This window comes from Balaenoptera acutorostrata, chromosome 9 (assembly GCF_949987535.1).
Source record: "Balaenoptera acutorostrata chromosome 9, mBalAcu1.1, whole genome shotgun sequence".
In the NCBI taxonomy this organism is placed as follows: domain Eukaryota; kingdom Metazoa; phylum Chordata; class Mammalia; order Artiodactyla; family Balaenopteridae; genus Balaenoptera; species Balaenoptera acutorostrata.
In genome coordinates this window covers 80,175,391-80,196,842 of record NC_080072.1, presented here as the reverse complement: position 1 = coordinate 80,196,842, position 21,452 = coordinate 80,175,391, and the positions used below count along the sequence as shown (strand labels likewise).

At 36.8% G+C, this 21,452-nt stretch overlaps 1 protein-coding gene across 5 annotated transcripts in view; it reads left to right on the top strand.

Annotated features, from left to right (window-relative positions):
* TRPC6 (transient receptor potential cation channel subfamily C member 6) overlaps positions 1-21,452 on the top strand; it is a 124,663-nt gene that overhangs the window by 63,907 nt on the left and 39,304 nt on the right. For all 5 annotated transcript variants that reach the window (XR_009009335.1, XM_057553754.1, XM_007191211.2 and 2 more), the window contains exon 2: positions 9,392-10,166. Coding sequence is in view for 4 of the 5 variants with exons in the window: in XM_057553754.1 (XP_057409737.1) it covers positions 9,392-10,166 (775 nt within the window). In the remaining variant the exon portion in view is untranslated. The remainder of the gene's footprint in view (positions 1-9,391; positions 10,167-21,452) is intronic.

Below are 21,452 nucleotides of genomic sequence, written 5' to 3'. Positions count from 1 at the left end.
GAGATTGCATTGGGGAAAGGAAAACCATTTAATGACTACTTACCTTCCACCTTGTTTATTAAACAGAACATCTTCAAACTGGAAAGCTTTGAACAATTATAGTTAAGAAGGGTTTGAAGTCTATAAGAGATGAGGTGTCGAATTGCCTTAAGCTGAATGTCATGAGTCACCAATTTCATAGTAACCCTGCAAAGTAACTACTATTCCCCACCCCCCATCCACCCATTAATAGCTAAGGAATCTGTTGCTCAGAGAGATGATACAGCTAGTAAGTGACAGAGTCCAGATTCCCAACAAAGTCCTTCTTTCTTCAAAACAATGTTCTTCCCAGTATTTGGCATAGCTCCCCAGAGTTGCCTCAAGTCCAGATTCCTAAAGACTCAGTTCTCAGTAACCATAAATTTATTCTTAATTTTTCTAAACTTGTGAACTTGAATTATGTAAGCTCCAAATGCCTCAGAACAAAACCCCTTGAGCTGGAGACCCAATAGTTGAGTTCTGAAGCTTGAATCTCCTCAAATGGAATCCTTAGCTCATTGGGAGTTACCTAAATTTTCACCTTTCTGCCCTAAGGTATAAATGCTATGTGTTGAACTGAGATCAGCAATGGAACCCAGACCTCAACTTCTAAACCCTGAGCCCTCAATCTTCAGTTAAACTGAGCCAGGAATAAGAAGTCCCTTGGGGGAGGGAGCTCCTGTACATTCCAGCCATAATGGACATCTTTCCATTTTCTCTGGACTACTGACTTATACAAGTATGGTTCTCTTTGCCTGGAGTGTTTTTCTCCTCTTCCATCCCTTCTGCTAACTTTTCCTTCTTTCTTACAAGAAGGGAAATGTCTTCAGAAGGCTTTCCCTGACCAACAGATTGAGTTGAAAACTCCTTGTTATTCATTTATATGGCACATTATACCTTTTCTTTAATAACATGCATCACCTTCTAATCTTCTGTTTACTTTTCTCCTTTCTGCCATGCCTTAAGTGTCTTTCCTTGCTGTATTCCCCCATGTGCCTAGCATAGTGCCTGGAAGAGCAAGTATATGAACTGATGCATGAGTGAACTGTTAAGATCCTGATGGTGGATGTGAGGTGTGATAGTGGTATCTAAAATTGTGCTGAATCAGCAGCAAAGAAAGGCATTCCATAATTTTGTTTTCTAAATAAATTAAAATATGTGCTGCATCCTTTAGTCATCTTTCTCTATAGTTGTACTCTCTTATACATTCCAGGTGCATATAGACTTAAACCTGCATTGTGAGTGGTTGGATCTAGCCCCGGAGGTAGAGATTGAGAGCATGTTCCAGATTTATTATTGCAGTCTAGCACTGTTATCTCCAGCAGTCAGCAGCTTCAGCCTGTGTTGAACACACAATCTCAACAATTCTGAATGTTTCTATATCACATTACCCTCTTTCTCACCCTCAGAATCAGAGTTGTTCCTCCTAAGCCTCATATGAACATTAACTTAAATGCGGATGGATGAATCTTAGTTAAAGGCTCATTTCTTAAAATAATGGACTGCCTGAAATTGAATGTGGGTATCTTTCCTGACAGGTAGTTTATAGAGGGAAAATTAAGCTCAGAAAGGTGAGAACTGATGATGCATCAGTGACTCATAATAAAAAATTAAACACATCATTTTCTCTATGCATATGTTTTCATCAGTGATTTCTGAAGGATATAATCATGGCAAAGTCAAATTCACCTAGAGAGCATGTGTTGGGTGTTGTTGGCTTGGCTCTCATCATCCACTCTCCACCCTTTGCACACTCTCCTCTGCCTGGCAGGTTGGCATCAATGCAGACTGTGTAGACGGCATCAATGGGCTCCTTTGTCCCCAGCCCTTGGGTTGGGTACAGCCCATGGGAGAGCCCCTCCATGATATCAGAGGGCAGGAGAGTGAGGTCAAGGTATCAATTCCACTAGCTCTCTCCTGGTGGGTTGGCTGTTACCCTCAACCAAAAGTCAGAAATGCTGTCAAGTGGCCCTTGCCTTACAGTTACCCTGTTTAACTGCTTATAACTTCTTCTTCCTTTTGCCCCTTCAGGCTGAAGCCTACACTGTCCTAGACCGGGTACTGTAGGGCACCATGCTGGATTTCCCAAACTCCTGCCAACACATTCCTAGAGTCTCTTCATTAAAGTCATCAGATTACCCAATTTAGATATTCTGTCTTTTTCCTGCCTGGAATCTGTCTTATACAGAAGTTATTGTTGAACGGGAAAATATGCTTGTGTAATACACAGGACTATGACGGCTGTTGATAATAGAAGCAAAAGGTTTAAACCTGTTTCTTTGATGAGATAATTGAGATATATTTTGGTTGTATTATACATAAACTTTTTTATATTTCCAAGAGTACCCTATCAAACTAGATCAAAATAAATGCATGTGCCCAGAGATCTACAAAAGAGCATTTCAAAGAAGGATGACATGACACATGAAATAAACCACAAGCTGAAGGCTGAAAAGAAACAATGAAATTTCAAACTTAGTTGTTTTACAAAAAGTAAAGTTTCTATAACTGTTCCATTATTTGCTCATGTTTTCATTTTCTCATATAGTTTGGTTTCTACTTTGTACAAGTGAGATATCAACTGGTGATAAAAATAAACAAACAAAAAATATATAACATGCACAAGACATTTTTCAGTCACACTTTTGCTAGTTCCCAACTAAAAGTGACAAAGAGTTCAGGCTTCTATCATTTTGTTTCTCAGAGTAATAAGGCAATGTTGTGATGTAGTGTGACTGATCAAATAGAACGTTAGTGTTTGATGAAATGAGAGGAGTCCATGGGGAAAATCGAAGCTAACTGAATCAAAATAAAGAACTGTTACTTTGAAAAATATCTGGATGTTAAAGGGATTTGGTAATGCATTGTGAAGATGGGTGTGAAGATGGGTGGTTATGCTCTATGCGCAGTGTCAAGGACAGACAGAGCAATAGAGGTGAGAGAATATTAGTTTTGCCTTTAAGGACAAGAAAATCTCCACTTCTGGATCAAAGACAAATCACAAGGATGCCATTTAAAGAATATGCCTTTCAATTTTCTTCATACCCTATTGAGCTTGATGCTTATTTGAAATGAATACAAACTATTATATGTACTCTAGGACACATTGTGGTTAAACCTTCATGTTGTGTTCCTTTTTTTTTTTAATAGGGTTGTATATTGTAGTGATTTGCTATTGGCTTAATAGAGGACAAACAGGCTTTGACTTTTATTCCTTTGACAAGAGGGACTCATGCATTTGAAGTTATGTACGGAGCACTTGCAGTGTGCCTTTCTACTAAGTGCTGGGAATCCAGTAGTGAATAAGGCAAATTAGTCCTTGCTGTCGTGGGAGAAAGGAAAACCACTCTGATTGTTTATTGCTCCCTCAACCCCAGAAGAAGGACCAGGAATGTGAGGCTAGAGATTAAGTAGAGTAAAAACAGTCTCATTGTTATAAAATTAGAATAAAATTACTTTTATCATTTATCCTCCTAAAGTAGTATGCAAAATTGCTAGTTGTGTTTGTTGTTAATCTCTAAATATCTACATCTAATTTTTCCCATGGATAATTGTGCATGTAATTTTTCCCATGGATAATTGTGCATGTAATAAAATATACATTCTAGAATTTTCCTAATTTTCACCTTCCTAGGATACATCTATAAGTCTACTCCTGTGGCTCTTCCATGCTGCCTGGAATAGTTACATGCCATTTATGTTTCAACACTTCTGCTTTAGTAGAATTGTGCTTTATTTAAATATTTCAAGGATTTTTGAAGCAAAAAATAAAAGTGAAGCTAGATACTTAATATAGAGCTTAGTTTGTATGGGAGCAGTTCTATTTGATAAAAGTGCATCATATTTGAACAGGATGTAGAGGAAATTACTGCACATGTTCTGGCCTCAAGCACACAGTCCATTTGACTCAGAAGCTAATTCACATTGCTGGCACTTTCAGTAGAGATGGATTATTCCATCTCTCACTATCTGGGGCAACAGGCACTATTCTGCCAGCAAAAAGAATAAGGAAAATGAGGTATGTAAAAACTGTTGTTTTCATGACCTAATCAATATTTGAGTACCATGGGAGCAGTGGCTAGATACACTCTTCCTAGAACTGGTATTTATGTATTGTGATAAAGCAAATTACAAAAATACAGTCATGAATATGTAGGTTACTGAACATTCAGCCATGCTAAATATAGCTAAAAGGATGAAGAAAACAATCCTAATAAATATTTTTCTTAAATAGAAGAGCCCACTTTGCAAAAGTGTGCCCTTTAGGTGGAACGAAAGTGTGTCTTTTGTTGACATAATACTTTGGGCTATTGTTCCTCTTTCTAGTAGACGATTTTTCTAGGTTACATTTGCAATTAATGTACAGTTCTATAATATAGCCTTATAAAATTCATTCTATAATCTGGCAACATCTAGTATCTTTCTTGAAAGGCTTCAAATGTTTGTCATTTAAAAAGCTGTTTTACACATTTTGCTTTTGTGTTTGAAAGTCAAGGATTAAGCAGCACCACTTATGACAAAATACTATACATGAAGCCTTTTGTTTCTTCTTTAGACTGCAGTTGGGAATGATAAGGAGACAGTAAAGCATGCATTTTGTCAACGTGCAAGCACTTTCCCTTTATCTCACTACCCATGCAAGGAGTACTGCCTTCATTGTACATTTAAGAGTTTTCTTCCTAAAACAATCTTAAACACCTCTGTAAACATTCTTTATCTGGCTTTTTCATTGACAGAGTGCTAAAGAGATGATGATGATCCAGGCCTTTTAATAAAAACATATCTGAAAGTTATGTAACTGCAAATGATTAAAATTTGTGATAGAGACAGGAAAGGATTTGAAACTGAAGAAAACATATTCCCTGGAAATGTCTTTCCTGTTCTTCAAAAGGATGGAAGTTATAGGTATGAAAGCCATAATAGTTTAGAAGGAAATAGGATATATCCTTAGGATTAGTGCCTTACCAGTATAGAGCTTGCCATTATTCAAATTAATAACATTAAAATCATAAATCATTATTTTAAAAGTTTAGAATTAAAGATGTCACAACTCAGGCTTATTCTACCTCAATGTAAATTTAGAGGTGTTATATGAACAAATAAAACTTTGGAAACTAGGTTAAAAATTGAGATATGAGTAAAGTTACTAATCATAATTTTTCTTTCTATTAAAAGACAAAAACCACTTATATCAATTACCATCACAGTCCTTGGCTTTTCATGGGTTTTCTAATTGAATAACAGCTGAAAAATTATAAAGTCAGTGTCCTTCTTCTTCATAAAAATGCATATTCTTATGGCTGTAAAAACGATGAAATCCAAATTTAAGTGCTTTCCACATTCATAATTTCAATTGACCCTAGAAGTAATCCTGTAAATTAGGCTGGTATAATTATTTCTCTCAATCTTATGGAAAAAAAAGAAAAACAAAGAGGCTTCATCCTTCGTCTTTTGGTACTTGGCATTATTTTGTGTCAATTTTGTGTCTTTTTTTTTTTTTAGTTACACAAAAACCTTTCTTGCGCTATCAGTACTTTCATCTCACTTTTATAAATCCCCTGATCCTGGCTCTTTTCTCCTTTAATTTTACAGGTTTTCATTTTCAAAACATTAACCATGTTCAGCAGATACCTCCCCTCCCCCTAATCTTTGAACTTCCTCTTGTCTACAACAGAAACTATGGAAAGTAATTTATACAGAAGACAAGAGAGGAAGTGAAAGGCTAACGAGGTTATTAGAAGTCAGAAAAGTGACTGAAAAAGGGAAGAAGGTTCAGAATTTCAGAAGGAAATGATGGATGGTTGCTCATGCAACAAATCTTGGTGACTTCTTATCTCTTTCACTTCATCCATCCTGTTAACTCAGAAATAATGCTGCTCTTCTAGAAACTCACCTCTAAGTCAAGAGTCACCTTTTGCCAAAATCAACATTAGACGCTGGCTGATTCTTGTAGGAGAAAATTACATTCTCTTTGTAAAGACTTTAGAAATAATATTTATTTTTTAAAAATGGAAAAGAATATCTCCTAAGGATCACTAGTTATTTGAGGAAAAACTTTAATATAAAGTATTAAACAAACATAAAAAATATAAAATATAAAAACAAACATAAGAAAAGCAACTTAGGAATAAATTCTCTGAAGTGTTCTGATCTGTGTTAGAGTTTTTATCACTGATGTCCCCAGAATTAGATAAGATACTGTGTCTTTGAAAGCAGAAAGGATCTTATAAACAGAAACATTTGAAGAATAAAAGATGTTCTTAAAAATTTAATAGCAGAAAAATATTTTCAAAAGATATATTAAAGGATAAAGTTGAAGAAATATTTCAGAGTACAATGCAAAAAGATAAACCATTGGAAAATAGAAAAGATAAGAAAGTAAAAGGATATTCCAGAATGTCCAACATCCAAAACAAAGGAGTTCCAGAAACAAAGAACACTGTAAGCAAGAATCAAAACTATCAGAGAAATAAGTCAAAAATATTCTTCAGAAAAGAAGGACATGTTTTTCCACATTAAGAGGTTTACTGAGTGCCTAGAACTATAGAGGAAAAGAGATTCCCTTCAATAAAAAAGATCTTGTAATTGTAGGGCACCAGAGAGAAAGAGAATTTCTAGAATCATACTCCTTGATAACAACTAACAAAAACTAGAGTCTAACAGAACCAGACTTTCAAAATTATTGTCATCCTAGAATTCTCTACCCAGCCAAGCTACCAATTAAGTTTGGAGGTAAAACAAAGTCATTTTTAGACATGCAACCTTTCAAGAAATTTATTTCCTATGCCTGCTTTCTCAGTCAGCTCCTGGAGGATGTACTCCATCCTCCAGGGAGTAATCTAAAAAGGAAGATCTGAGATACAGACAATAAGGAACCCAACACAAGAGCAAAGCAAACAGAATCCTTGGAATGATGCTAAAAGGAAGATTCAAAGACAACATATATTCACCAAGTCTAGACAGCAGCTGGTCCAGATGAGCAGATCAGAAGGTGACAGGGAGATTCTTCAAGAAGCTAAAATTGAAAAAAATACATAGTATGTTGAATGTATTAAAAGAAGATTTATACTGAAGGAGAAGAGTTTTGTTGAATTTCATAAATACATAGAACATTAAGCATATGAATACAGAAAGATGATTTTTAAAGCCTGGGTTGCAGGACACAGGGAAGCTGCACCAGAAAAGATACCACGGTATAGTATATACTACTTGTCATAGCTATAGCTAGCACCTGCATTGTCATAATGTAAATAGCTACCTACCAAAAGTTATGATATAACTATACTGGAATGATAAGGGACCATGAAGCATGTGTGTGTGTGTGTGTGTGTGTGTGTGTGTGTGTGTGTGTGTGTGTGTGTGTATGAGAGAGAGAGAGAAGGATGTGAAGGTAAGGTGGGAGATTGTGAAAGTGAGCTAAATACTCAACTTTCATAATGGGAAGTCTGTAGATAATACCAAATCTGGAAAAGCAAGAAATAGCAATATTATGAAGTTATATGGATGTAAGGATTTAAATTATAAAATAATCAGCTAAAATAGTTGAAATATATTTCCTTTGGGGATCAGGATATGGAGAAGGTGAAGAATAAGTGACTGCTGTTTTTTGTAACAAGCTTTTAGAGTGTGTAAACATGCACATGCATAACTTGGGTACAATTTAAAATGGAATTAGAAACAAAACAATAGCTATAGAAAGCAAAATAGATATATAAATCATTCTCTTATTACTTAATAAAAGCTATGGATACATTATCTAAAGATCTATCTTAAAAATTATTAGTATTATAGCATATGTTTGGCTATGGCCCTTAATGTCATTTTTTAAAAATTTACATAGTTGTCAGTAAAACATCAGCCTGGTTAGTTTAGAAGAGGCCGTGGCTGGCTAAAGCGTTCACTGCTGAATGAAAATCTATGAAAAAATTTTGTGAATATGGCAGCATACTCTTGAAGCTCCTTGGAGAGCCACAACCTATTTCTGAGTGGCTGACATTTTGCTAACTTCTTTGGACATCACACTGCCATTGTCAACATTTCCTGGAGCTTTGGTATCAAGATGGATAAGCGTTAGTATGGAAAGAAAATTAGGTTCTCTTAGCCTGGCCGCATCGGAGGGGAAGATGGCTTATGGGGTCTTTGGATCTATTTAAATTCTCTTTATATGGGGAAGTTTGTGACAGTCTTTGAAGAGGGATGGCTTTTAGAACATTTATAAAGAAAAGAAACGTCTATGACATTAATCATCCATCACACCTGTCTTCTTCTTTTCAGGCTCCCCTTTAACCTGGCTCTTCCTTATTCTGCGGGAACTTTTCCTTTTTGGGTTTCCAGTTAGTGATAGTGACAAAGCTTCAGCCCTTCAAACTCAAAAACACCTTAAGACATAAAGTTATGAATCACTAGGGAAAAAAAAATCCTCATTGTAGCATTTCGATCAGAGGAGGAATCACTTTTTCTTATCACAGAACGAAAGCCAACATTGAAGGCTGACCACCTCTTTGACCACGGTCTCCATCACAGACTCATTCCTTCCCACTTACTACCTGGATCACAACTTTCTCAAGTGACCAGTGATTTTTAGAACAATGCCTAACAGAGTCCAATCCATTAATTGTCCCTGTTAATGAAACCTACGCTGTGACATAGTTGATCCCTCTGCTGGAGGAAGCTCTCTACCTATACCTGACCTCGTCACATTCTCCCCAAATACACTGTCACCTGACTCCTACTATCCTTCCATTTTCAGCATGTCACTTTCTCCCAGAAGGTAGGTTAGATGCCCCTGCTATAGGTTTATCATGACAATTAAGCAGCTGATAACAAGGTAATGTGCTAACTGCCCATTTCTCCCTTTGAAATACAAGATTTTTAAAGACAGAAATGTTTCAATTTTTTTTTTTTTCACCATTGCTTTTTTCCAGACTTTATATAATGCCTGGCCCTGGCATAGGAGGGACTCAATAAATATATGTTGACTTGAATGGATTTGCTATTTTCCTACTTATTTTTTTATATTTTCACACTCTATGTCGTAATGGTGACATTTTGGGTCTTTCTTATATCTATACTATCTGCGATTGAAAAACACACATTAATCTCTGTGTGCATGGCACAGAGAGATTATGGGAATTGCCAGAATCTCCACCCCAAATTAAAATGTTAAAATCTGCAAAGTGCTTGGCTTTCTAAAAAGAGAAGTTCTTGGAATCCATTAACAAATAAATGCATCTTCATTTGTATTATAGTTGGTCTAGAGATGATGAGACAACATCTAATATACTTGAGGATTGCATTAGATGAATTGTAGGTCATTTTACACACTAAAATGCTCTTAATATGATTTGTTCACAATCTTTCTATTTTATTACAGCCGGGGCACCGACAATAGACTGACCCACCGGCGGCAGACAGTTCTCCGTGAGAAGGGAAGAAGGTTAGCTAACCGAGGACCAGCATACATGTTTAATGATCACTCAACAAACCTATCTATTGAGGAGGAACGCTTTTTAGATGCAGCTGAATATGGCAACATCCCAGTGGTAAGGAAGATGTTAGAAGAATGCCTCTCACTCAATGTTAACTGTGTAGATTACATGGGCCAGAATGCCCTGCAGCTGGCAGTGGCCAATGAACATCTGGAAATTACAGAACTTCTTCTCAAGAAAGAAAATCTGTCTCGTGTTGGGGATGCCTTACTTTTAGCTATTAGTAAAGGTTATGTTCGGATTGTGGAAGCCATTCTCAGTCATCCAGCTTTTGCTGAAGGCAAGCGGTTAGCAACCAGCCCCAGTCAGTCTGAACTCCAGCAAGATGATTTTTATGCCTATGATGAAGACGGAACACGGTTCTCCCATGATGTGACTCCAATCGTTCTGGCTGCCCACTGCCAGGAATATGAAATTGTGCACACCCTCTTGCGGAAGGGTGCTCGGATTGAACGGCCTCATGACTATTTCTGCAAGTGCAGTGAATGCAACCAGAAACAGAAGCATGACTCCTTCAGCCATTCCAGATCTAGAATTAATGCCTACAAAGGCCTGGCAAGCCCAGCTTACCTGTCATTGTCTAGTGAAGATCCAGTCATGACAGCTTTAGAGCTTAGCAATGAGCTGGCAGTGCTGGCCAACATTGAGAAAGAGTTCAAGGTAGGTCTTTAAAAGTCGAAGTCAAGGTATATTTACAAGCTTCCACTATGTACTCACACTCTGCTAGGTATCGTAGACAGTAGGCAATTTTATATATTTTTGCCAACAAGCTCTTTATTATATAGAGTAAAAGTTGTGATCACTACCATTTGGAGATGATCTACTATACACTAGACATTTTACATTTATTATGTCTAATTCTTATCACAACCTTGAGAAGATCTTAGTTCCTTTTCAGATGCAGAAATGGAGGCATAGAAAGGTTAAGTAAGGCCCAAGATCCACAACTGGTAAAATGACGGAGCTGGGATCAGAATCCATGGATGCTGATCTCTAAAACCCAGATTCTGTCTCCTGTAAAACACTGTTTTTATATTCAGAGCATGGTGATAGCTGCTGTTGAGGTCAGAAAGGTGAATATGATAAAGGAAGTCGTAGTTTGACTTGAGAGACAGATGCATGCATGCATAAATATAGTATAAAGAGAAATGAAACTACTAGATAGGGCTATAAGCTGTGTGCTGTCGCAGTTCAGAGAAAGCAGTATTTAATTCTGATTAGGTATCGGGGAAGTTACGTGTAAAATGGTATTTCAGCTGTATATGGCAGAATGAGTAGCATTTTGGAAGGCAGAGAATGAGGGAAAAGATATTTTAGGCCAAGGTAACATCCAAAACAAAAGCTTGTAGATATGGAAGAAGTAGTCGCTTTGAGGGAACTTTGCTGCAGTCTCTGAATAAAAGGTAAGTGGAGAGATACCGTGTCAGATGCTACCATCTTCCCCATGGTTTGTGCTACATCTGGAGAGGGTGAAATTTCAGATTCCTAGTCTAAGGTCACACACCTACACACACACACCTTTAAATTCCTTCCATAGGTTATCTGACCTGTCTTACAGTGTTCATCACGTTCTGCTGTACGTTATTGTTATTTAGGGTGAGCTTTTCTGCATTACTCAGCTATACACTGCTTGGAATCAGGTCTGATTCATCAAATACAGTATTACACAAAGATAAATACTGGTTTTATTTTCTCCGTTCTCTATGCTATGAGAAAGCATGTCTCTACATTCCACACTTTGGGGGTCTCTCCTGTGCAGTTTCTCGGTGCCTCTGTCATTGAAGGAACACTGTTAAACTCAGCATGGTATGTCATGTGTCCATCTATCCTTGGGTCCTATCCATTCAGGCAGGGAGGGGGAGGTAAATCGTGACTGGAACCTTTCAATGGCCCCCAGAATGGAGGATGCTGCTTTTCCTTTAGCTACCTGGCAGCTGAGGGTACAGGACAAGCAAATGATCTCTTACAATCCTGTCTCAGTCGTTCCTACTTCTCACTTTACTCCCAGGACTCAGTGAGTCAGAGAGCTATGCTATCTTCAATTAGAGAAGTTTCTTCAAAATCTGCTCAATATTATTTTAAAATTTGTATTTAATTTTTTTGAAATTTCACTGCTTAGGTTTCAACATTTCTGTTTCTGTAATTGTATCTTTGTTTACACTTCTCTAGACCACAGAAGAATATTACATTCTTCATTCATTCATTCACTTGCTTACATCTTTTGAGCCCATGTTTGTACCAAATATTGTACTGGGGAGAGTTGAGAAGGGAGGATGGAGATGTAGCACAAACACAAAGACAATTCAGTCAGTAATCCTGCCCTCAATTAGTTTGTAATCTAATAGGAGAGGAAAGACCTGTGTGTAGGAACTATAATATAAGGCATGACCTTGTGGAGTGAGGGGGCGGGCAGGTGGGCCAAAGGTGAGAAGAATCACATCTAACCAGAATGTGAATTTTTCACTGTCCCTAAATGCATTGCATAATGTAAGAGCCCCTTTAGGATTAAGAGAATTTAAAGATCCAGACATTCCTTTATTTGTTCACCACACATTGTTTCTGCTCAGGAGGTGCGAGGTATACGGATCAGGCACTTTCCCTCCATTCAGACTTTGTCTGTGTAGTTCCACTCTCTTTGGCAGCTACCTAGAGCCTCTACTCAGGCTTACTCTCTGCTTAATGCCCTGCCTCTGTGAAGGTTTGAAGGCAAAGAAAAAACGAATCTCTCTGAAAACACAGATCTCTTTAACAGTATTTTATCCCTAATATCGTTTAAAAGTCCTTCTCAAATATTACATTAGTTTACTGTTAAAAGAGGGTAGCAGTTCAGAAAAATGTTTTTAAAAGTATATCCTAGAACTCGACCATCAGCAGTTTTTCTAATTAGAAATTTGACTCCAAAAGTTGTTGTATTACACAAGGAGAAAGGCCAGTTCTTGGCTTTTTAAAAAAAAATCTTTGGCAAATACAAAATAAAAAAGCACAAGGTTTTCTTTCTTACCAGACAGCACACTCTAAAACAAATATTTCATTCTCCAGACTAGTTTGGTCCACAGAGGCAAGAAAAGCCTCATATGAGGATGAACTGCCATTGCCTTTGTGGGTAAACTCAGGGAAAGCACATCCTCCATCCACCACCAGCCACGGTGTTGTGATGCTAAACCTGTTCCCAGCAGCCCAGCTCAGTTTACAACAGGATGGGACCTGACAGGGCTAAAGAGATTGGTGTCTCTGGTGAGATTTCTTGCTAAGTCTGCTGCTCTACTCTTCAAAAATAACTTCTCTTTTCTTACTTTAAAAGAATACAGTTGATCCTTGAACAAAATGGGTTTGAAGCGTTCGGGTTCACTTATATGTGGATTATTTTCACTAAATATAGACTACAGTACTACACAATCCCAGGTTGGTTGAATCCATAAATGTGGAACTGTGGATACCAAGGGTCCACTGGAGAGTTACGTACAGGTTTTCAACTGCGCAGAGGATGGGTGCTCCTAACCTCTGCTTTGTTCAGAGGTCAACTATATATGGTCGTGTTAGAAAATAATAATATAAAAATGAAGAAAAGTTTAAAAATCATTTCTATTTTGCCACCAAGAAATAAACACTGATACTGCAAACATGCCAGCACATATCCTTTTATTTGTATTTTTAGTAGTCAAGTCCCTTACAGTCTCAGGGAACAAAGATTGCAGTCTGGACCACCTGAGTCCTGGGATGCCTCACAGGGACCTGAGAGATTGTACTGGCCGCAGGCAATCCTTTCTGCTCATGGTCTTTAAATTCTTTTGCTTCTTTTTCACCTGAAAGACATTTGAAAAATTCTATGCTCATGTGCACATTTTAAAGTTGGCATCTAAATATTTTTATTTTTAAGTTTAAATATTTTTAAAAGATACAGTTTCTGCATAGTGTAAATATTGACATTTAAAAATAGAACTCTTAAAGTGCTCCTTCAGATGTATCTAGGGGCCTTTAAGTGCTGTGATTTTACGTGTACCATCACCTATTTTAAAAATAAGTAAACAACCTCCTTTTTAACATTCAGAATAGCTACATCTTTCCTTTTCTCCCTGAGCTTGTATTTCCAGTCCAATTTCCTCCACAAATATGATTCCTGATGTAATAGCTTTTTATTGTGTAAAGTCTTTTATAGATCACCCAATTACATATATATTATATATATGATATATATTATATAACACATATTAGCAGTATATTTGATCAAAACTACATAAGTTGAACATAATTTTTCAAAATAACAAATATGTACAAATTTTGAAAAGTAAATTTTAAATATATGACACAGTTCTTATTGGAAATGAATTTTTAATGGGATTAATCATGTCCATACTTTTGTTTGTATTTAGTGAAAGAAAAAGTTATAGCCTGCTAAAATAACTTGATTTGTCAGCTATCATATTATTTTAGTTTTTGTTAATAGGATATATAAATTAATAAAATTAAATATAAATTATTTTATGTAATAAAATTAAAAGAGCTGACTATAGTTGTAATAACTATTTCTTGATGTGATTTGATAACTGCCTTACTGAATTACCCACATTGAATCTGAAAGAAATCACATAAAAGTTTTATCCATGTGTTTTAGCCAATATCCTATGAAAATTTTGAGTCCTGGAAACCATTCCAAATCACATTAAAAGGAATCATCCTCCTAACGTTTTCTGCCTTGCCCATTTGAGATGTCTTTCCTTTAAGCTAATTAATACATCCAAAAGATGAGTATTAATAGTTTAAAATAATCACTTACATTTAAATACATGAAGAAGTGATTTTTGTATTCAGTATTCACTACTGATGCCTTCTTTGCCGTCCTCTCATTCAAGAAGGATGCATTCTTTGACAGGTGTTGAAGAATGAAGAGGCAAAGTACATTAAACAAAAATTATCATTGTTCCTATCACTACACTGCACCATACATCTAAATTTAGAACATCCCAACATGAACCAGCATGTTGTATTTCTATCATTAAGCTTCATCTTCAACAGGAATGTGTATTAGGGCAGGAAAATACAGGAAGCCCCTCAGGTCTATGGTGCCTGGGTTAATTATTAAAGGGGAATTCTCCATGGTTTGCTACATGGGTGAGTGAGAGTGGGGAATTATTTTGTAAAGGGGTGAAAGATCTATTTTCAAGGAAATCAATTTTAGGAAAGTTGAAGATCTGGAAATTGATTCCCTTAAAACTATCAGTGTTCTCTGGCTCCTTGGAAAGCCTTCACATATCTCTGTTCAAAGGCAACTAATCTATTTTATGAGAGTTAGAGAATGAGAACTTTCACAAAGATTTTGTAAACTCCAATATATAGCTTCTCTAAGCTCCTCCTAAATTCTCTTTTTCCATAATTAACCCATAGTCGTTTAACAAAAGAGGCCAGAGTAGTTGCTACTGAATTCCTCAGGCAATTGTAGTCTTGCACCTTGCATCTTCTAAACCGAACAAATTGCGCTCATGACCCGTATCATCGGGTCTGGAGCTGGCTCCATGCGGGGGTGACGACCAGACCACAGCAGAGAAATCTAACAATTAGATGGAACCACAGGAATAAGAAGAAAACCAATAGGCCTGAGGGATTGCAGGTCTTCAAAGTGAATGGGGGAGAAACCAGATTTAAAAGTTTTCACCCATTCAAGTTTAATTTTTATACTGAATTTTTATAAATAATTTTTTGCTTTGGTAGCAAGAGACCTCAGCCACCTTAAACTTAAACTTGGGCTAAGCCTAATTTTGGCAACAAACACCAAATCGATTAAAAACACACACACAGAATTTTGACTGTTTTTGATCCTGGTGAAGGAGAGCATAACTCCTGGTTTTTCTCCTTGACTCAAGACTAAGAATTATCATAAAGACAAGGAGATCAGTACCAGGGATGGTTTTTCAGCAAATGCATTCTCCCAAATTTAGAACTTCCTTTTAGTATATCAATATGTACCTATGACTTATGTCTCTAAACCCTTTTTTGAATATATTTATATTTTATGTTGTTTGTGGTAATAAACAAGGTTTCCTTTAATTACCCTAAAATTACCCCCTCTATGCATCAGAGTTTGCCCTCTTCCCTGTCATTCTAGATAAGCAGCTTTTCTGAAGCTTTTCCAGATCCTTCATGTCTTCCTGAGGGGTGTGTATCTAAACAGGCACATGGCCCTCCAGATGCCTCTGCCACTGACTTTGAGGAAAGGGAAGACACTCTGCTGTGTCCGTTTTTAAACTGTTGCTATGTTCTGGTGTTCAAAATGTTCAAAAATTCCTGGCATTGTTTGAAAAAGAAATACCCTCTAAGAAACTGACTGAGTTGAAAAGCAGTTTTTGTTAGCAGAAAGGCAGTGTGACTATTATCAGACCTTAGCAGGGTGACAAAGGTGTCGCTTGCATGCTAAATAGCCTACAGAAGCACAGGGCAGGGATCCAGACCAAAGGGGAAGGAGGAAATGGACCGTTGTTGAGCTTCATGAATTATTCTAAGTGATTTACACTCTAACTTTATGATATAGCAGCATTTAAGTTCTCCATAATTAGGAGAAATTATCAAAAGGCCAGAAAATAAAGTAGCCTTTCAAGATCATGGCTGTTAAGTAGCAGAGCAAAAATTCAAACACAGGTATGTTTTATACCCAGTCATGCTCCTTTCTTTATATGACACAACAAAAGTTTTGGTTACCTTCTGTGTGCCACCCACTGTGCTGGAAACTCAAAGGTGAGTAAGATACAGTCTTTGTTCTGAAGTATATTTGAGTCTATTCAAGAGAGACGGATACATGAACAAATGCAGTAAAGTGTATGAGTCTGTTTGTTCTTGCCTTTGAATTTCCGATCAGTGTAAATAGATGGGCAGAAAAAATCCATTCTGGCAAAATTTTAGATCTAAGGCAAGTCAACAGTTAGGGATGGAAGTTACGTGCAACAGTTTGTACCCTGAGAGACCTCAGCCCCTGAAGCACCTGTTTACCTTCATTGCTGCCCTTCAATCTTCCTAGCTTCAATGGGACCTGAGAATTTCTATGCGAAGGAAAGGATAAAACCTGGTTATCAAACACTCTATTAGGTTAAATAAGTATCCACTGCTGTGGCAACAATCAACATAAAAGTCAGTAGCATCTGACAAAACTAGGAAAATCTTCAATTCTTGTTTGAAAATGTATCTCATCTATTTTTACCTTTTCTTTAGAGTAGTGTCTGATTACCTTTTATGTCCCTCACGACCCCACATATTAGATGCTGTAAAAATGCTTGTTAATCATCCTCACATCAGCTGTGACAGGGCTCAATGATCAATGTGCCATTGAGTGACAATTATTCTGAAGAGCCTTAGAGTTACTTATGGTCCCAGGAAGCATGGCTGGTTAACTCGATCACTACATAGATAATGATACTCTGTACTTTCTTTACTCTTTAGGAACATAATCTCATTTTACCAAACTCCCATCTTAGTAAGACTGCGGTATCTATCACAGCACTAGTTGCTGATTGCTTGCTGAACATTTGTAGAATATTTGTTGAAAGAATGAATGAATGAATAATCGTTTTATTTTCAGTACATTCAAGTGATACCCAATGTTGATGAAAATAATCCATAAACAATCTACAATAGGAATAGAAAAGAGTTTTATTTGAGGACTATAGCCTGGAAGACAGCCTCTCAGATAACTCTGAGGAACTGATCTGAAAAAGCATGGTTTTCAGCACAGTTTTATATCTTGTCAGAACCAAGAACATTAAACAAATCAGGGATATGTTCCTTCAAGGTTTGAAAAAAAAAAAAAAAAAGATTAGCATGTACACTGCAAGTCAGTATGGCCTTGGCACCTGGGAAGGGAGTCTTATCATCGAAGGAGAACCAGCATTGGCCTCCCAGGAAGAGAGGCATTTAATCTTTACTTTTAAAATGGACATTCTTTACTTCTGGTCAATGTGCCCTTTTCTTAATAATTAAAGCAGGTGCACAATGTATGTTTGACAGGCCACAAACAGGCTATTTTAGTTAGCATAAAATTCAAGTTAACTCATGTATAAGCTAGAATGACTTACCCATACCTCAGCATGTGGAAATATCTTTTATCCCCAGGAATCCCATCATGGCTTTATTATTTTTTAGCACAATTTTGTGCCAAGGTACTGAGACTACTTGGATATTGTTTATGAAATGATGAAAACAACAACAATAATAATTGCCATTGATTCATCCCAACCCTGGGCCTGGAAGTGGCATTTGTTATCTCATATAATCTTCACAGTAACCCTAGGAAGTAGGTACTTACATTACCCCTGTTTCACACATGAGAATTTTGAGACTTTAAGGGATTAAGTAATTTGCCCAAAGTCATGCAGCTAGTAAGTGTTTGCACCTAGTTTCAAATCCAGGTCTGCCCTTCTCCAAAGCCCACAGGGTTGATTAGTGAGAATTAAGGCATGCATTTCCCCCCACCCTCTTAATTTCTATAAAGCAAATGTTATTCTATGTATAGATCCAGACATTAAAATTACACACCATAACATATCTTCTACTATGTAAAATCCAACTAAGATGACCCTTTGACAGGATACTTTTAACAGGGTATTTTATGTCTATTAATCTCTAAACTCTGTTCTATTAACCCACTATCACTCATCTCTTTATAACTCAAAGGTTAATAGGCAAGCACCCACTTCTAATTTATTAATGTATGGTGTGGGTGTGTGAGCCAAAGGCAGAATTAAATCAACCGCCAGCTTCACTTTTTCAAAAAACCGAAATCGCAGTGCTGTGTCTGGCTAATGAACTGCCAACATCTCATTTTAAGTGAGTTTACATTTCAATTTGAGAAAACTTAAAATATGAAAATATTTGTAACTGGATTCCCAAGGTGAAAAAAAGCATGCATTTCTAAAAGCAGTCTTATTCTTTATTTTATTTTTTAATTGTTGGTTTTTGTTTTGTTTTGTTTTTGCTTGGAATATGTCTTGAGAATTAGCAGTGAATTGGAAACAATTTTTTAAGTCAAGGTATGAAACAGCACAGAGCTCCTGTACTTTACTTTTTCAGTCCACGTGGTTTCTACTAAAAAATATTACTCTACACTTGAAGGGTCATACCCTCCTTTGAAATATCTAATTTCACCTGAGCTTTTTTTGAATTCTAGAGAGTATTGGTTTTGAGTCTTACATTTTTATCTCCAAAAGAACTAAAGATACATCTAGAATTGAGTGCTACAAACAAGAAAGGCTAGATGCATTAAATTTTGTCATAACTCCATAGGTACTTACAAATGTCAAGAAATGGCCTGTTTTCAGATCTTGCCCTTGATGGTATAAATAAAATAATTATGTTTTATCAAATGCTTGCTATGTGCTTTGCAGTGTGTGATTTCTTTAACAATTACTCTCACTAAGCCTTAGTTTTTTCATCTGTAAAATGAAAATAATAATAGCATCTACCTCATAGAGTGATTTGAAGCTACCTAAGATCACATGGCTAAAAAACAGAAGAGCTGGGATTTGATTACAGGTATATCTAACCTTAAAAGCCCAAGCTCCTAACCACTGTAATATGGAATAGTGGGCATGGACAACATACGTATTGATACTTCCACACCTCAAAGTTCTTCCCCATGACCTTAATTGACTATTTCATGACAGGGGTAGAGCTGTTTCCTTGTGATCTTATTTATACTATCTGACCAGATACCTGTTTAGAAGTAGTTTGAGCCATTCTCAGTTAAGAAAGAATTTGTTTTATTAATTTTATTTTATAGAATCTGTTTGAACCTACAGTTAGCAAAGTGAAGCTTGGCATGATTTACGGGGAGGAGCCCAAGAAGGTGCTTTGCAAATACCCAAGGTGAAGCTGTTTTCCATTTAGCGCCCCCGCAAATATTACCTATTGATTCACATCCAGAGCCTCTCATATTTCTCCAACATCTTTCTCTCTTGATCCCTGCAAAGAATCTTTTTTTTTTTTTAACATCTTTATTGGAGAATAATTGCTGTACAATGTTGTGTTAGTTTCTGCTGTACAACAGTAAATCAGCTATATGTATACATATATCCCCATATCCTCTCCTGCTGGAGCCTCCCTCCCACCCTCCCTATCCCACCCCTCTAGGTGGTCACAAAACACGGAGCTGATCTCCCTGTGCTAAGCAGCAGCTTCCCCCTAACCATCCATTTTACATTTGGTAGTGTATATATGTCAATACTACTCTCTCACTTCATCCCAGCTTCCCCTTCCCCCTGACCGTGTTCTCAAGTCTGTTCTCTACGTCTGTGCCTTTATTCCTGCCCTGCCACTAGTTTCATCAGTACCGTTTTTTTAGATTCCATATATATGCATTAACATACAGTATTTGTTTTTCTTTTTCTGACTTCACTCTGTATGACAGATTCTAGGTCCGTCCACTTCATTACAAATAACTCAATTTAATTTATTTTTATAGCTGAGTAATAGTCCATTGTATATATGTGCCACATCTTCTTTATCCATTCGTCTGTCGATGGATACGTAGTTTGCTTCCATGTCCTGGCTATTGTAAATAGTGCTGCAATGAACATTGTGGTACATGACACTTTTTGAATTATGGTTTTCTCAGAGTATATGCCCAGTAGTGGGATTGCTGGGTCGTATGGTAGTTCTATTGTAAGTTTTTTAAGGAACCTCCATACTGTTCTCCATAGTGGCTGTATTAATTTACATTGCCACCAACAGTGCAAGAGGGTTCCCTTTTCTCCACACCCTTTCCAGCATTTATTGTTTCTAGATTTTTTGATGATGGCCATTCTGACTGGTGTGAGGTGATACCTCATTGTAGTTTTGATTTGCATTTCTCTAATGATTAGTGATGTTGAGCATCCTTCCATGTGTTTGTTGGCCATCTGTATGTCTTATTTGGAGAAATGTCTATTTAGGTCTTCTGCCCATTTTTGGATTGGGTTGTGTGTTTTTCTGATATTGAACTGCATGAGCTGCTTGTATATTTTGAAGATGAATCCTTTGTCAGTTGCTTCATTTGCAAGTATTTCCTCCCATTGTGAGGGTTGTCTTTTGGTCTTGTTTATGGTTTCCTTTGCTGTGTAAAAGCTTTTAAATTTCATTAGGTCCCATTTGTTTATTTTTATTCTTATTTCCATTACTCTAGGAGGTGCATCAGACAGGATCTTGCTGTGATTTATTTCATAGAGTGTTCTGCCTATGTTTTCCTCTAAGAGTTTTACAGTGTTTGGCCTTATATTTAGGTCTTTAGTCCATTTTGAGTTTATTTTTGTGTATGGTGTTAGGAAGTGTTCTAATTTCATTCTTTTACATGTAGCTGTCCAGTTTTCCCAGCACCACTTATTGAAGAGGCTGTCTTTTCTCCATTGTTTATTCTTGCCAAATTGTCAAACATAAGGTGACCATAGGTGCGTGGGTTTATCTCTGGGCTTTCTATCCTGTTCTATTGATCTATATTTCTGTTTTTGTGACAGTACCATACTGTCTTGATTACTGTAGCTTTGTAGTATAGTCTGAAGTCAGGGAGCCTGATTCCTCAAGCTCCATTTTTCTTTCTCAAGATTTCTTTGGCTATTCAGGGTCTTTTGTGTTTCCATACAAATTGTAAAATTTCTTGTTGTAGTTCTGTAAAAAATGCCATTGGTAGTTTGATAGGGGTTGTATTGAATTTGTAGATTGCTTCAGGTAGTATAGTCATTTTCACAATGTTGATTCTTCCACTCCAAGAACATGGTATATCTCTCCATCTGTTTGTATCATCTTTGATTTCTTTCATCAGTGTCTTATAGTTTTCTGCATACAGGTCTTTTGCCTCCTTAGGTAGGTTTATTCCTAGGTATTTTATTTTTTTGTTGTTGCAGTGGTAAATGGGAGTGTTTCCTTAATTTCTCTTTCTGATTTTTTGTTGTTAGTGTATAGGCATGCAAGAGATTTCTGTGCATTAATTTTGTA